Source organism: Sycon ciliatum, chromosome 13 (assembly GCF_964019385.1).
Source record: "Sycon ciliatum chromosome 13, ocSycCili1.1, whole genome shotgun sequence".
Classification (NCBI taxonomy): Eukaryota; Metazoa; Porifera; class Calcarea; order Leucosolenida; family Sycettidae; genus Sycon; species Sycon ciliatum.
The window spans coordinates 4,222,498-4,238,228 of NC_088655.1; the positions used below are offsets into that span (position 1 = coordinate 4,222,498).

The following is a 15,731-nucleotide window of genomic DNA, read 5'->3' on the forward strand; positions in this document are numbered from 1 at the left end:
GTCATCACCGTCTCTCTTTCCCTGCTCAGAAGAAGAAAGCAGTAAAATCAATGTTCCGTTCTCCCGGGAACTGCGGTCTCCTACATCCAGAATAATCCAGCGGCAAGCACCAAGAGCCCCACCATTAGAGGACAAGATTGAAGGCTGTTCAAACATCTCATGAGCACAAATGTCACCGCAGCACCCGGACCAAACAGATACAGAACAATTGGTTTTCACGGCACGGAGTCAAAGGCAATGAGTATATCATGTTAGCCACACAATATCATTGATTAAAAAAGGTTTAAAAACAAATGTATACAATGCGGCACATTTCATGTCTCTCAACAACAGGTGAGAAATCTAACGGATCACATTTACAGTAAACATTTGGCATATAGCTAGCGCAGAACAGTTTTAGTTGTCCGTTTCCTTTTCGCATCCCCTTATTTCAATGATTATCAGAAGACAAACGTGTGAGATCTCAGTGAAGTGAAATCTAACCAGTCGTCATCAACAGAGATTGATGTAACACACATGACAAATATGACACAGGTACTGGTACTGCTCAATCTATGCAACACCAGTGATAACAGATGACAAGTTAAAATGCACTGCAAAGGATACCGCAGGTTTCAACAGTCTTATACAGTTAGTCATATCTTGGCGTGTGCATGCACTCACGCATGCACGAATACATACACACACACATACAACACCATAAACATACATACACACACACACACACACACACAATTATGTACATGTACACACACACACACACACACACACACACACACAGCAAGAACAGACGCTGGTCGACACGTGTCACTCGCCTTCTTCCTTGGACGCGTTGCTCTCCCTCATCACTCACAATTTGGACACACTGTTTCTGCTTGCCGTGCCGTCAGGAGGCAACGCATAGAAGTCGGCAGGATAATTCCCGTGTCCGTTGCCATGGGCATTTCCCCCGTTGCCATGGCCTGGCAGGGTGTTGCTGCCTCCCCAGCTGTTCAGCGACCAGCGACTGGTGTTGGTGCTGTTGACCCGCGGTAGTGTGCCGCCGTTCCTCGGACGTGCTTGGTTGGGGTAGTGTGACGTGGACGGTGGAAGCGATGTGGGTGGTGGCGGAGGCGGCCTTGGTGTTTCGCAGATGCTCTCCTCCATGTCATCCATGTAGACTACTGCACGGCGTGGCTCCGGAGGCAGATTGACACGGCTGCCGTCGGCTAGCGCACCGTGCTGGTCGTGCGGATGCACCTGCGACGGCGTTCCTGGCATGGCCGCTGCCGCTAACTGCTGTTCTTGATTTGTCTGTGCGAGCTGGTTGTTGTGTAGTGGGTAGCCTTGCTGGGGTGTGCTGTTATAGGCCTGATCTAGATACTGCTGCTCATGCTGTGAAATGGGTGGACTGATGTTGCTCTTGTTCGTGGCAACTGGATTAACTGGGAGCAGGAAGAACATGATAAACAAAGAGAGGCACGGCAGTGAGGGGCATTTCAAGACTAAAAAAATGCTTTAAAAAACCCATGGTTCACGTTACACTCAGTTGCACTGAGTTTTCCGTATCCGTAGGAACGCCAGCACCCTCAAGGATCAAGGTTCAAAACTAAACATCGCACTAAGTCAGACACTGTGCCGGGGCAATTAGTGCCCAGCGGTATACCCCTCGTACTCATGGTATAATCCATACATAACGGTAACGTTCATGATGCTAGTGGCATGTTCGATTGTACGAATCCGTTAGCCCCGGCCTCGGAGTCGCCAAATTCGTACATGTTCGATTGTACGAATCCGGATCCCGAGAGCACGGATTCGGATCCAGTCAACCCACCTCCCAGAGACGGATTCGACGGATTCATTTCCATGGTACGACTCGTATCTACTCAAAACTCCCAATATGCGTACACTAGGTCAAGGGTTCACCATAATGCGTACAGATACTACGGGATGAGCTGTAGCAACACGCTAGGCCTTGAAACGGATTATCGGTTGTGCACATTCGATTGTATCCATCCGATCAAAGTGATCTGGTCGGCGGGGATCGGGATCCAGTTTCCACAATCGAATGCAGCTAACTGTCCACAATTACCTGCGGGTGGGACTGTCAGAATACAATGTAGGAGCTAGCGGGGTGCTGTTCAATGACTAGCGTGTCGAGTGACTGAGCGCCGGATAAGCGAGGTGCAACTGCACCGCATAATCAGGGCCGGTAGGGGAAGTTCAAAGGCAGTACTAGTATTCAATGCGCAAGAGGCCAGTGCAGTGAACATGCACACAAAGGAGACTTTCCTCGACTGAAAATTGCACCCCCTGATTTCAGGTGCTCGTCGTACGGTTTCAATGTCTTCGTTAGAGCAATGAGTCACACTCGACTGTCAGCCTGGTTCAAACTTGGGGTTCGTTGAAAAAATGGCGTGACATATGTTCGAGGAAAACAGTACCTGTTTGGCTGTCAGTTGTGGTTCAACCTCTAAGCGACCAACACACTGTAATAGCAATAGCAAATGGCTACCTGTCCCCTTTGTTTGAACATGTGTGGCCTTTTGTTGGCGAGTGCAGTTTTTTAAAGTACGATCCCATGATAAAAAGATGCAGTGCACACTGAGTGTGAACACTGGCACATGTCATGTGAGTTCCCACCGTCAGCGGATCCCATAGCAAAGTCTAAGAAATGCAGAGTTGAACCTGGGAGAGGGGAGGGGGTATGAGTAATACTGGGCACTGAATATAAAGGTGTCCATACCAGGCTAGCGATGTAGCTAGCCACAAGCTGGCTTGTTCCTATTCTGCACTTGTACATTCACATAGTAGAGTAAAACCTGTGACTAAAGACCACCCCTTGGGGCCAGAGAAAGCGGTCTTTAGTGGCAGGTGGTCCTTAGTTAGAGGTTCGCACCACACAACCACATATGAATGTGAGACCGTCCGTGCCTGGCAAAGTGGTCTGTAGTAGCAGGCTGGTGGCTAGTCACGGTGGTCTGTAGTACCAGGCTGGTTGCTAGTCACGGTGGTCTGTAGTACCAGGCTGGTTGCTAGTCACGGTGGTCTGTAGTACCAGGCTGGTCGCTAGTCACGGTGGTCTGTAGTAGCAGGCTGGTCGCTAGTCACGGTGGTCTTTACTTACAGGTTTACTGTACAGTGCTGCTCAATGAAATCCGACCGAATGAGTCATCTTTGCTCCCTGCACCAGTGAAAATCCCATTGTTCGCAGGTCTAGAGTTGCACAGCGGCCGGCACATACTTCACTCACTTGATCCCAATTCCATTGAGCAGCATTTTATAAAACACTGAATACGCAGTGCTACATAAAATAATAGACAAGCGTTTTTTGAAGCCTTGTGCCAAGCCTACCAGATTATTTTACATGTTGGTGATCTTTTTAGCCTGAACGTTGCTCAGCAGTCCATTGTTAGCTGTCCCCTCTTATTCTCTCCATACTCTTGCCATGAGTGGATAGAATAGAACAAGCCCTGCACATCCCCTTCCAACCCCAACACACACACACACACACACACACACACACACACACACACTTGTACTTGTACTTGCTCACTGCCAAAACTGGTCACGTGGGTCTCCCCGGGAGAGGGGAGAGAGACTCAAAAGGAATCTTGGAAAGATGACTCAATTGGCCATTGAACCACCCAACGGCCGACACCCCCTGAAATCCCCAAACTAGGGTGGACTTGAAATGATCCCACTTATGGGCTCACCACACCTCAGTAAGTGGGTGAGGACAAGGAGCAGAAAAAGGATTGACGGCATCAGGGTATCCGTCCCGGGATCCAACTGCAGGTACCCCTGCCCCCAGTGAAGGTAATACTTGGTACTAGTGTGGGTGGCTAAATCAGAGTGGATCTGATATAAGCTTCACTAGCACCATTGATTACACAAGAGTTAATCTAGCCAGAAGCAGTCCATGGTTAACAGGTATGTATACTTCAAACAGAAAGTATATGAACCCTGAAACCAACAAAGGTGGTAGGTACAACAATACACCTTCAAGCAGCCGAGCCCGTTGGCAACAGGCCCAACACTATCTGGCATAAGTGTACCCACCAACCGAACTAGCACACACACACACACACACGCACACACACCTCACCTCAGACCTGCCCATCGCAGAAGCGATGATAGCGAGCAGCTATGTTAGACATAGCAACTTGTGCTGGGATTACACCATTCAACAGCTTGCAAGGCTGATGAATTGACCGCCACTATTTTTAGCCTGGTATCCACCACACAGCTGTTTGAAGTGACTTTTTCTGGCCAGTGAATCCCTATTTTTCATTTTTCCATTTTTTTTTCTACACACAACCACACCACATACTCCGGCATACACTGGCTGTTGGTAACCACCCAGGAGAATGAAAGAAAAGTCATGAAGAGTCCGAGAAAGAGAAGAAAGACGTGTGCGACCATAATCGTCGGGAATTGAACCCGCAACCTCTCGATTGGAAATCGACTGCACATACCACTGCACCATATGGGACACACACACACACACACACACACACACACACACACACACACACACACACACACGCGCGCGCGCGCGCGCGCGCGTGCGCGCACACACATGCACCCCCTCCCCCCCCCCCCCCCCCACACACATGCACCCCCCCCCCCCCACACACATGCACCCCCCCCCACACACACACACACACACACATGCACCCCCCCCCCCCCCACACACACACACGCAGATGTTTCTGTCTTAGATTACACAGCGGCCACTCGCCTTACCTTTGACATCTGCATTAACGTTATACAGGTCCTTCTCGTCCCTGTACTTCCTGTAACGATAGAAAATGGCTACGGTGAGGATGAGCAGGATGAGAGAAACCTGCACTACCACCAGCACGATAACTCCGACGGATAAACCAACACCGGCTTGTTTGACCACCACGTCCTGCGAGTCGCTGACTGTCATATCTGATGGTGGCTGCATATCTGCATGGAGATCACAAGGAACAGTGCACAAGCGTAAAGACAAATGTTATGCTTTGCGTACAGCAGTTGTAGTGATGCCAGCGAACACGGACATTGGCCTCATCCACGCAGTGCCAGTATTTCTGTTTCTGTCTCTGACTCTCTCGCTCCCTCCCTCCCTATCTCTCTCTCTCTCCCTCCCTCCCACCCTCCCTCCCACCCTCCCACCCACCCTCACTCCTTCCCTCGTTCCCTCCCTCCCTCTCTCTCTCTCTCTCTCTCTCTCTCTCTCTCTCTCTCTCTCTCTCTCTCACACACACACACACACACACACACACACCTCAGACCTCAGACATGCCCATCGCGGAAGCGATGATAGCGAACAGCTATGTTAGACATAGCAACTTGTGCTGGGATTACACCATTCAACAGCTTGCAAGGCTGATGAATTGACCGCACACACACACACACACACACACACACACACACACACACACACGCGCGCACACGCACACACACGCACACACACACACACACACACACACACTCTCTCTCTCTCTCTCTCCTTGTCCTCCAGCCATTTACTCTGTACCTTCAGATTAATGCATCCATGTCGCTCGAGTCCATTGCTCATTACAATCAAAGCACCAATGGAAAACAGCCAACCATGCACTTACATTTGGGAATGATAACAGTGTTATCTAGAGCCGTTAGCTCCATGCTGTGACGACGAACACGTGCCTGAGGCAGGATAATCTTTGGGTTGGTCGCCTCACAAGCGTATTCGCCAAGATCAAGAGAGCTAACGTTGAACACCTCCAGTGAGACGACAGCACTGCCGATCTGGTTGCGGACGATGTGCTTGGCCGATGAGCTGGGGTCGAGCCGTTTACCCTTGAAGAACCACTGCACGATGAGTGGTGCGTCACCTTTAACCTGACATCTCAGCACTGCCGTCTCACCGTACAGTAGGGTTTTGCCATTGTTGTCCAGACTGAGATGAGCCGTTGGCGGTACTGCACACATACACAAAACAATGACATACATTACGCAGACACATACATGCGCAGACACAAACGTATGCAAGTTATTCGTCGATGTACGGGTGTATCTCTCATAAACTATGCAAAGGTAACATTTCAGAGAGGACACCTCTTACACAAGACACTTCTTAGCAAAGGACACCTCTCGCAAAGGACATCTCTTGGCAAAGGACACATCTTGGCAAAGGACACCTCTTAGCAAAGGACACCGTTTAGCAAGGGACACCTTTTAGCAAGGGACACCATTTAGCAAGGGACGCCTTTTAGCAAGGGACGCCTTTTAGCAAGGGACGCCTTTTAGCAAGGGACACCTTTTAGCAAGGGACACCTCTCACACACCTCTCACAAAGGGCACCTTTCACAAAACCCACATTCACATAGAGGACAAGAATCCCCCGTAGCAAACATCCTCAATCAAATCACTACAACCTCTATGTGCTGAGGGCACCTCCCTGAAGCAAATATACACGTTTGGTCCCTTGAGAGTGGGTTCGGTCCCTTGAGCGTTGGTTTGCGACAGGTTCTTTTAAATTTTACTTACATTGAACAGTTAGACGAGCGGTTTGGGTGTGCGATCTCTGCAACTTGCTCAGCATATTCTCATTGCTCGCCTCGCACACATACAGGCCTTCGTCGGACTTCTTCGCGTTGTGAATTGTCAAATCACCTGCATCACAACAAACCAAACAGCAAACCAAGAACAACAGAAATTACTGCAAATCAAGAGCATTAAGTCCATTGATATCCACAAAACATTCTTACACAAACAACCAGTATCAGCTATACATTCTGTACATTAACCATGGTTTCGGTATCCATTTAAATTCCATGCACATCATTGCATACGAAAAAATATATACAGAGTTTTAAAGGAGTATACAGAATATCCTTGATTTCCAATACCATATTGTTTTCCCAAGTGCAGCACGCGACAGAGACGCCTTTCAACGAGCACGCAAACCAGGATCAACTGAGTGGCGCATGCATACCCACATGCGCAGCATGATGGGCACCGGGATTTGCAGAAGCATAGGGCGTCCAACGCACAATCTATACTTTGGCAAAGTGCAACAATTATTGTAAAACTGGTGAAACCGGACTTTCTTGTCGTGACCAGCTTCCTAGAGCATAACACTAGAGAGTGAACGAACACAGTGCCAAAGCTGAAAACGAGTGTGTGCCTGTGTGCATGTATGTGCTCATGTCCATGTGTGTGTCGCAGACGGAGAGGGGGGGTTTGCACGTTTTGCAGTTCTACATCCCGTCATTACAACACAATCTCATGTTTCCTTTAGCCCTCCAGCGATTGGCTCACCATGCAGCACCTTGTTATGTGGCATGGAAAGATGAAATAAATGCAAAGTGATTTAGTCAATCAACAACGAGTGAAGCTGGAGGATTAAAAACAATGCTCCAAAAGAGAAAATGACCAGGTATGTATGCCCATACCTGTCACTGCCAGGATATGTGTGGCATCCCCAAGAGGTGCTTTCTTGTCGTTGCCCCGCATACGATGCCAGGCAACAACCACTGGACTATCACCGTCCGCCGTACAGTGCAAGCCGATGGGATAGCCCGCCACCGCTGTGTGATTCTCACCACCGCATATCTGTGCCCTCGGTGGATCTATGCATGGACGCAGTGAGAGAAGGGTGAATAGAAACAGGGAGGAAAGAGAGCAGAGAGACAGAGTGAGAGAGAGAGAGAGAGAGAGAGAGAGAGAGAGAGAGAGAGAGAGAGAGAGAGAGAGAGAGAGAGAGAGAGAGAGAGAGAGAGAGAGAGAGAGAGAGAGAGAGAGAGAGAGAGAGAGAGAGAGAGAGAGAGAGAAAGAGAGAGAGAGAGAGTAAAAATGAGAATGAGCGAGAGAGAGAAAAAATGAGAGAGTGAATGAGTAAGTGAGTGAGACAGAGATGAACATGCTAAGGTATCCTTCAGGTCTACAAAACTGCAACAGTATAGTGCCCAGACATTCATATCATGGCCATTCAGGCAGAAGGACTGAAAAAGGAAAGGGAATTCATTTCCCCTTTTCAGAGCCAATTAGCACATACATGTACATGTAAGAGGATCAGTAAATATTATCGTGTTGCTGCTGTAGCGGACATAGAAATCCGTTGTGAAGTCAAGCGGCCACAGAGCGCTGGCCTTGCAGCCGCGAGCACTGCTGGTCCATTTCTTACAGTGTGCATGTGAACTACAGTGCAGTGTACGCGCTAAAAGCAGTAACGGTGCCGGCACCGGCTATCCCATCGGATTTCAATGTCCACAGCAGTAGCAGGCTCAGCTTAATTTCTGTGTGCTGCACCCATATACATGTATCCAATTGATGATACATGGGTGCAGTTCAGCCTGCGCTATAGGAGAAAAAAACAAGCACATGTTGAAATGGGCTTTTCAGTGTGTCATTCCCCGCGCGAATGTATTTGCTTGATGTGTTCCTCAACACGCCAGGTGATGCGGCCGTAAATACCGTTAACTCTACTTGTTTTATTCACCGCTCCGTTGCTCAGCCACTTACCCTGGACCACCTCATAGATGGCAATCTGGGTTCTGGTACCGCACAGGTAACGTCGGTCGGCAAAGCACGGATCACAGGTTGCCTCGGTAACGTCTGGCACGAACAGGCCGCAGTGGCACTCGTAGACGTGAGTCCAACCGGCGAAGCGAAACCCCTTTTCCAGACACCTGATACAGACGCACACACAACCAAACACCATCCAGCGTCTTCAGTTTGATGTGTCTCAAATGGTCTACTGTAGTTTCACAATTTTTCGGTGTACTTTTCTTTTCGGTACTTTCGGTGCACTTGTTTCATACCTGAACTTTCAATTCACCGAACAAACTCTAACACACGTAATCCAATAGGGAGCTACTTCTCTGTACCGAAATTTTATGTTCACCTAACCTGGCCTTTTGCCCTCATACCGAAAATAGTGAGCACATAAATTTCTGAAATTAGAGTAATCTGCCACATCACCATCTCCCTATGGTACTAACCATTTGACACAGACAGCCGGTTGACGCAGCTGATGTGACCAGTGAGCTGCTTCGGACGTAGTCCACTGGGTGTGAGGTAAGAGATTGGAAATGTCCTGGGCTGTCTCGTAACGAAAGCAGCCATTGTATCGGAAACTCGGCCACTCTGAAATAAGACACAATGAATGAGAGCGAGGGAGAGAGGGGGGGGGGGGGGGCAGAGAGAGGCAGAGAATGAGAAATACTTCAGTAAATGACATGTTCAGTCTTGCAAGCATGACGTACAGGGATCTCATTCACATGCTAGAGATCCTCAGACTATGCACACGAACCATTACTTGAAGCCGCTTGCCCTTACAGTAGTGAACAGTGTTTGTCACTGTATTGTCTCCCTCCGTATTGTCTCTCTCCATACTGTCTCTCTCCGTACTGTCTCTCTCTCCCTCATCTGTAGTATACGTGCATGCTCTTTGTAAAAGTAAATTAGTCCTTATCTTGTCCCGCAATGAACTCCTGCGTGCCTTGCAGACCGGACACAAGACTTACCATGGTCTAAATCGTACAGTGCCATCACGCCCAGGCCACCGCACAGCAGCTTGTCGTCACCCTGGCACTTGTTGCACTGCGCCTCGGCCGTGTAGCGCGTGTCCTCGCCACACCAGCACTCCCAGTCATTGCGAATACCCGCGTGGTGAAAGCCCAGCGAGGCACACGCAGCAGCGCACGCTGCAAGCAACATGACACGCATACAGAGCATCCAGGCAACGCTCTGTCTCAATAAGCCCATTACGCAATGACGTAATTTGTACCTCAAACACCCCACACAGCCACCTGGGTCCTATCATGAGAGTCGGGATGTTGAATATCGTATTTTCCGGAGTCAGCAATATTCGTTTAGTAAAAATAGATCAGATATTCGCCCTGCGATTCACATCCTAACATCTCTGTACAGATAAATCACAATGACTTGGGGTGGTTTGTGTGTAAGAGAGGCGGCTTACTCTTTCTGCCTTAAAAATATAAACAAATGATTCCCAACATATGTGCTGTGATGACGTGCAAGAGGCCAAAGAAACCAGTATAAAGTACGCTCCACCAAAGCCACAGCTCTCACCGGCGGGAGTGCGCTGTGCATCAGACAGGCGCATGATCTCCGAGATGGCGGCCAACTTGTGGCTGAGCACCTGTGAGAAATTGCCTTGATCCTGCAGACATGCTTCGATGACAAACGTTGGTGTTTCTCCTGTAAGTGACAAGGGAGAGAGATCACACAAGAAAATAATAATGAACATTGGTACGAAACGTGGCACATGGATCTGCACTAAAAGTCCCCAGAATTGAAGTCCGAAAGCTTGAGTAGTCACTTTCATTGGTATTGTCGGAGTTTCCCTCAAGATAATCTGTCACCTTTGTGTGCCTGATGGACAACAAGAACATCAGGATACTCAGTGGATTCAACTAAATCAAATTCAGATCACACAGTTCTCGGGCTTATGAATTGAAAAGCTTCGGTACGACAATTGTGTGGCAAAGCGCTACCCAATGAAACGGGCTCTAAAACTGGCCATTTAGCTTTCAAAAAATGGGTGTACACGTTCGTGGGGCATTAATGCACGTACATCACCCCTTCAATTCCCACAACAGAAGCACTGCAACCACCCCAGACTAACACCACTTGACCGGGCATCCAGCAGGCTACAGGCCATGAAGCTATGATCACGCCCGCAGCGTGAGTGTGACTTCACCCAGTAAAAACTCCATTCACCTCTACGTCCTCGTGCTTTCTGTAACCGAACTCAAGACGCTTTCTTCAATATCAGCACATTTCATCCTGATGCAATGGTATCTTTCTCGCCCCAACTGCGGGATGCCCTACTGTTTCAATACTGATTCCAGGAGAAGGACGTGGCACGTTCATACCGTGTGTGCTCACTACGTCTAGTGCTGCCTCTCCCGAAGGCGAGAAATTCCCAAAATCGCCTATGAAGTTAGATTGCCCGGGCTGGTTCCTGAGCAGGCTCCAGTCCGCAGGTCTTGGTCTGCATGTTACAGTCCTGCTGAAGAGCTCCGGTAAAGTAAAGTAAATTATCGTGTCCGTGCCCGAAGGTAACTCACGACGGCCGCTAACACCCCGTAAACCCTAGCGGCAGATGCAGCGCCTAATGGTGAGGATGATGGGGATAAGTCTCACAGCCACTGGTACAAGTGCCGAGAAACCCCATTAGCTACAGCCATGTACCCAGTGTGGCTGGCTACTCCGGTGGCCGGATCTAAACAGTGCATGTCCAGTAACCATGGTACCTAGCGCATATGTTTACGATCGTATATACATGTAGTAATGCTCCCCAATTTACGTACCAGTGATAAAGGTTTCCAGAGGTTTCAAGGGTGATTTCCCCTATATTGTATGCCAGTCATCATTCACGATAATTATTATACGATGCATTGGTCTATTTAGCCCGTGAAACGAGGCCCATATCTACGAAAAATTATGACCATTTTTTTCTCGCGTATATTCCATGTGCATCCCTTCACTCCGTCTGTGCAATGGTGTTGTCACTTTTTTTCATTTTGTGATATCACACTCACAGCAAACTGTTTAGAAAACTTTCTATCATCCCTCCACATCTTCTGGCAAGTGTGTGGCGTTGCTCTGGCCTGCACACACCCTTAGCATGTCATGCAAGTACTGTAGACCTTCAAGTACCAGCTGACTCCCTAGAAAGTTGACATCTCTAGAGAGCTGGCCCAGCATTACCGAGCGTCTCGGCGCGGCTAGACCATTCCTGCATCAGATCTTTGTTTTGTGTAAAGAAAAACTACGCGAATGAATGAATCTTGTAATAATAGCAAACTTTACCGAAAGGTCCAGCCAGACTCCATCGCGTCGTCCCGAAGCCATTCCAGTTCTCTCACTAGGCGAGCGAGCTACCGCCTCGCAAAACAAACAGGTCCTGATTGATATAATAATGCTAGCGGTAGGGATGTCAGCGCGGACACTGCGCAGGGCTTTGCGCATTCAATGATGTAATCGATTTTTCAACGCGGCGATGGCAGACTGAAAGAAAATGGCGATCGCCAAAAACCAGCTCAGTGAGTCGGTATTTGACGACTCCCCGATGCAGCTCGACCTAGATTTTGAAGTTTGGAACATTTTTAGAGAGAAAGAGAGGGAGAGAGAGAGAGAAAGAGAGGGCTAGAAAGAAAGATTACTCAAGCTAATGCTTCAGTAGAGTCACTAGAAGTTCTGGGCACACTGATAGGCTAATATCATCTGACGATTTCCACAGCTTGTGCCGCTTGTTGCATAGCATAAGTGAAAATGCGCCGCCAGAAGATCGGCGATCGTGAAGTCGGCTTTGGGTAGATTTGGCTTTCGCCATCCCGAGGAGCCGCTCCTGTTGCCTGTGAGAACCAAACCACGTCTCCACACGACTACTCGAACAAAACCCTGTCCACACCTGACAATCGATGTCTCTGGAACAACGGCCCATATGCACGGCGATATGTCAGAAATGCAGAAATTCACAAGAACGAACACCGTCACGTGGAGCATGAACGCTTCGGTCAAATTTTCTGCAAACTCTCAACATCCAACATCAAGTATTTCTGCCGGGTTTACCGTTGAATCCAGAGCTTTTCCCCGGTTAAATCCAGAGATTTTCAACTCGGAGATCGTGGCAACGATCGGCATGGTCGCCATTTTCCGCTCTGAAAGAACCCTGTCGTTTGGAACGAAAACGGCTTCGCGCCTTCCAACGAAAACTACAAATCGATTCCAGAACACGTGGGCGGCCAACATACCAAACAAGATCCCATTCTGGTAAGCAGGTAGCCTGTAACCACCATCTCCTTGCAAGGAAATTTCAGCCATTTCTCCTTCGTTCAAGGTCTCAATTTTCTGCAAAAAATAGCCAGTGTTTGGCAAAAATTCTGCATGCCACTTCTGATGCGCGTTTGGCTGCATGCGCGAACTGCATGCGCAGTGCACGCGCTGAGATCCCTACTAGCGGATAAACGCATTGTATTTTGTATTTTGTAGGTAGATTTACGGTGGTATTTTTTACGGATCGCGGATACTAGTAGATCTGGATCGACTGGTTTTTCTTTTCCTTTCTTTTTTTATGTACATGTACATGTTCTGACGTGACGTTTCGTGGCCGTGGGCCGCGTGGGGAAACCCGTAGATCTACGGCCGTAGATCTACATGTACATGCGGTCATGCGCTGCTGAGAACAATCAATGCATGCTAGGATTGCTAGCAGTAGCACAGTAGCAGCGCTACATCCAGCACAGATAGTTGAGTGTAATACCGGTAGATCTACTCGTGTGTGGCAGTAGATCTACAGTACAGACAGTACAGTACACTGGATCGCGGTCGGGACTCCTGCATGCAGAATGTCCACGGATAGTATGGGTGGTGCAGCTGCAACCATCCGGCCCGACCCAAGCCTAGCCAGATTTGTATTTGTATTTGTATTTTATGGATTGCGTGTAGAATACAAGGAAAGGACATCTTGGGCTATCTGGCGAGTTGGGAGAATACCACAAAGCAGAGTAGAGCTACTGCGAAGTACAGTATAGTAATTTTCTATTCAGTGAATAGTTCTATTCATGTACAGTGCAATGTAATTGTTGCCCAAGCCTCGATGATTGGTTGCACGACTTCGCCAGTTGCCCTACTTCAGGTCACTGGTGCCAGTCGCCTCAACATCACAACCATAACTCCCACACAGCACAGGGAATGGTTATACCTGTACTTGAAGTACGAAATTCGTAAACATGTTGCCCAGCCACGATGCTTGCTTGCACGACTTGCACTACTCCAGGTGCCAGTCGCCTCTGCATCACGACCAGAGTTTTAACTCACGCCCAGCCTCACTCAGGTGGTGTCTCATAATGCAGTAGTGATAATAATCAAAAGCGTCGCACACATACATGTACTGCCCGACGACCTGCGCAATAGTTCCTACCCTTGATCTTATCCAGGAGCAAGAAGCCACGTTCAATCAGCTGGCGATGTCACTGTCAACAGGCCCCATTCTACTTGTCCAAACATCTGGTGCGTTATGCATTGCTTGTCCCAGTTGTGGCCTTGCTATAATGCTAAGCACTACGCTGACCTGACACAGAGGTGGGAACCGTATATTGGCGACGAAAACGTTAGATAGCCTGCAAGGGTGTCATGAGCAGTATCCATTCTATCTGTGAAAGGGCACTGAATGGCAAGTCACGTGACAGCTATTTTCTTCTCCAGCTAAAGTAGCAGAAGAATATCATGCTGATGGCGGTACGAATAGCTCTCTTTTTTTTGGGCACCCTGCTCGTTTTTTGGTTGATGGGTTAAAATAAAAGCTCAAGAAAATGATAGAAAACTGTGAGGGAAACTGGGGCTAGCTGCACTTGACACGGTATCTGCATGTATCCTCTGTTGGTAATGTCACATGTGAGTGAACTTGAGAACGAAGCCAATAACTACAGTATGTGACGAGTCTGACGGCAGTGTTGAACGGTAGCAGCATTAGTGACTGTTTTCGTTGCAGGGAGAAGGTTGCTGTTGAAGTTTATTGTACATCGCACCACAAACAGGCGGTTTCGCCTCCTTTGATACAGTCATGTGAACGACAGGCTTCGCGACACGTCTATCAAACTAAATCCGCGGAAATGATATTCACGAGTTCAAGCAGCCACAAAACACCCAATCGTGCCAGAGAATCCCATTAATAAGTCTGAAGAAAAAGTTGAACGGTCTCTGCTGGGATGACAGCTACAGCCTACACTATGCATGTACCGAACTTAGTTAGAGCATCGCTGGCCTCAAGCGATTGTCCCTGGTTCGAGTCCTGGTGGTGACAGTCAATGTCTTCTTCAGGCCTTTCCCGTTCGCATCCGTTCCTCACAACCAATGAATATCTCATCAAACACCAATTTAAGATATCCTCGCGCAAGACACAAGGACTACAATAAGGTGCCCTGTGAAAGGATGTGAGACATGAAATTCTCGGTAGGAAATGAAGCGGTGAATTCTGCACTGGCAGAAGCACTTACCTGGAGTGGCCGCTGCGGACACAGAGTTGACAGCACCCAGTAGAAGGAGGAGAATCCACGAAGCTACACAGGAGGCCAACAGGTCCTCTTTCCTCGCCATAGTTTTGTCGATCCTGGCGCTTCAACGCCACCGCACACTTGTGTCAGAGAAGGTCCTTTGTGACAATAGACATCATTCTGCTCGAACTGTGGCTGTCAGTCGTTCAGGGTTGGGTCTGCGAAGACGGTTGTTGGCAGAAGAGACTTCATTTGTCCCGTCGGTCACCAGCATGTGCCCTCGTGTCCGCTGGTAAGTCGAAGTGAGCTTTTTAGCTAGACCGGTTAGGCCTTGCAGGTGCTGGCACATGCAGCAACAAGAAAGATGTTCAGTATTACTAATACTAGTATTACTATTAGGCTAGCTCTAAACCACGACGCAGAAACTGATATAACTGCTACGTCACACAATGTAGGTTCTGACACATGACACGGTGTCTCACGCGATGCCAACTATCTTCCTTGCCTCCTTTTCCACCAGGGATAGGTTACTGTAAGTGCAAATGCAGCAGCGGTCAGCGATAACGAATTGCACAAGACGCTAGGCAGGCATGTGTGAAACTGACAAAATACTTCAAGTGCATGCTGAGCAGAGCGTGTGATCGCCCTTCCTCATCATATCGCACTTTCATAGGAAGGGATTGGTGCATGTCAAACGAGTGCCAATATCTATGTGCTAGATTCCAGTTTGGGCTCCAATAGTAGCGCATAATA

At 48.5% G+C, this 15,731-nt stretch overlaps 1 protein-coding gene across 2 annotated transcripts; it reads right to left on the reverse strand.

Annotated features, from left to right (window-relative positions):
* Window positions 1-208: 208 nt before the first annotated feature.
* Window positions 209-15,550, reverse strand: LOC135829405 (uncharacterized). 2 transcript variants are annotated; one of them, XM_065341813.1, is made up of 10 exons: window positions 14,982-15,550; window positions 10,048-10,176; window positions 9,480-9,659; window positions 8,955-9,099; window positions 8,476-8,642; window positions 7,407-7,583; window positions 6,499-6,624; window positions 5,592-5,930; window positions 4,729-4,935; window positions 209-1,424 (listed from the first exon to the last, which is right to left on the reverse strand). In XM_065341813.1, exons 1-10 carry the CDS (start codon window positions 15,079-15,081, stop codon window positions 850-852), a joined length of 2,145 nt encoding a protein of 714 aa, XP_065197885.1. In that variant the 5' UTR covers window positions 15,082-15,550; the 3' UTR covers window positions 209-849. The 2 variants fall into 2 exon arrangements, with proteins under 2 accessions (XP_065197885.1, XP_065197886.1); XM_065341814.1 differs by lacking the exon at window positions 14,982-15,550 and adding an exon at window positions 11,794-11,906.
* Between the last annotated feature and the right edge of the window lie 181 nt (window positions 15,551-15,731).

What these genes read in the sequence shown, in the direction of transcription:
- LOC135829405 (XM_065341813.1), bottom strand. Translation starts at nt 15,081, where the DNA reads ATGGCGAGGAAAGAGGACCTGTTGGCCTCCTGTGTAGCTTCGTGGATT. An exon ending in ACATATCCTGGCAGTGACAG is followed by an intron (nt 6,625 to 7,406) that starts GTATGGGCATAC and finishes GTTGTGATGCAG; the next exon opens with GTGATTTGACAATTCACAAC. An exon ending in CACTGTTATCATTCCCAAAT is followed by an intron (nt 4,936 to 5,591) that starts GTAAGTGCATGG and finishes ATCTCCATGCAG; the next exon opens with ATATGCAGCCACCATCAGAT.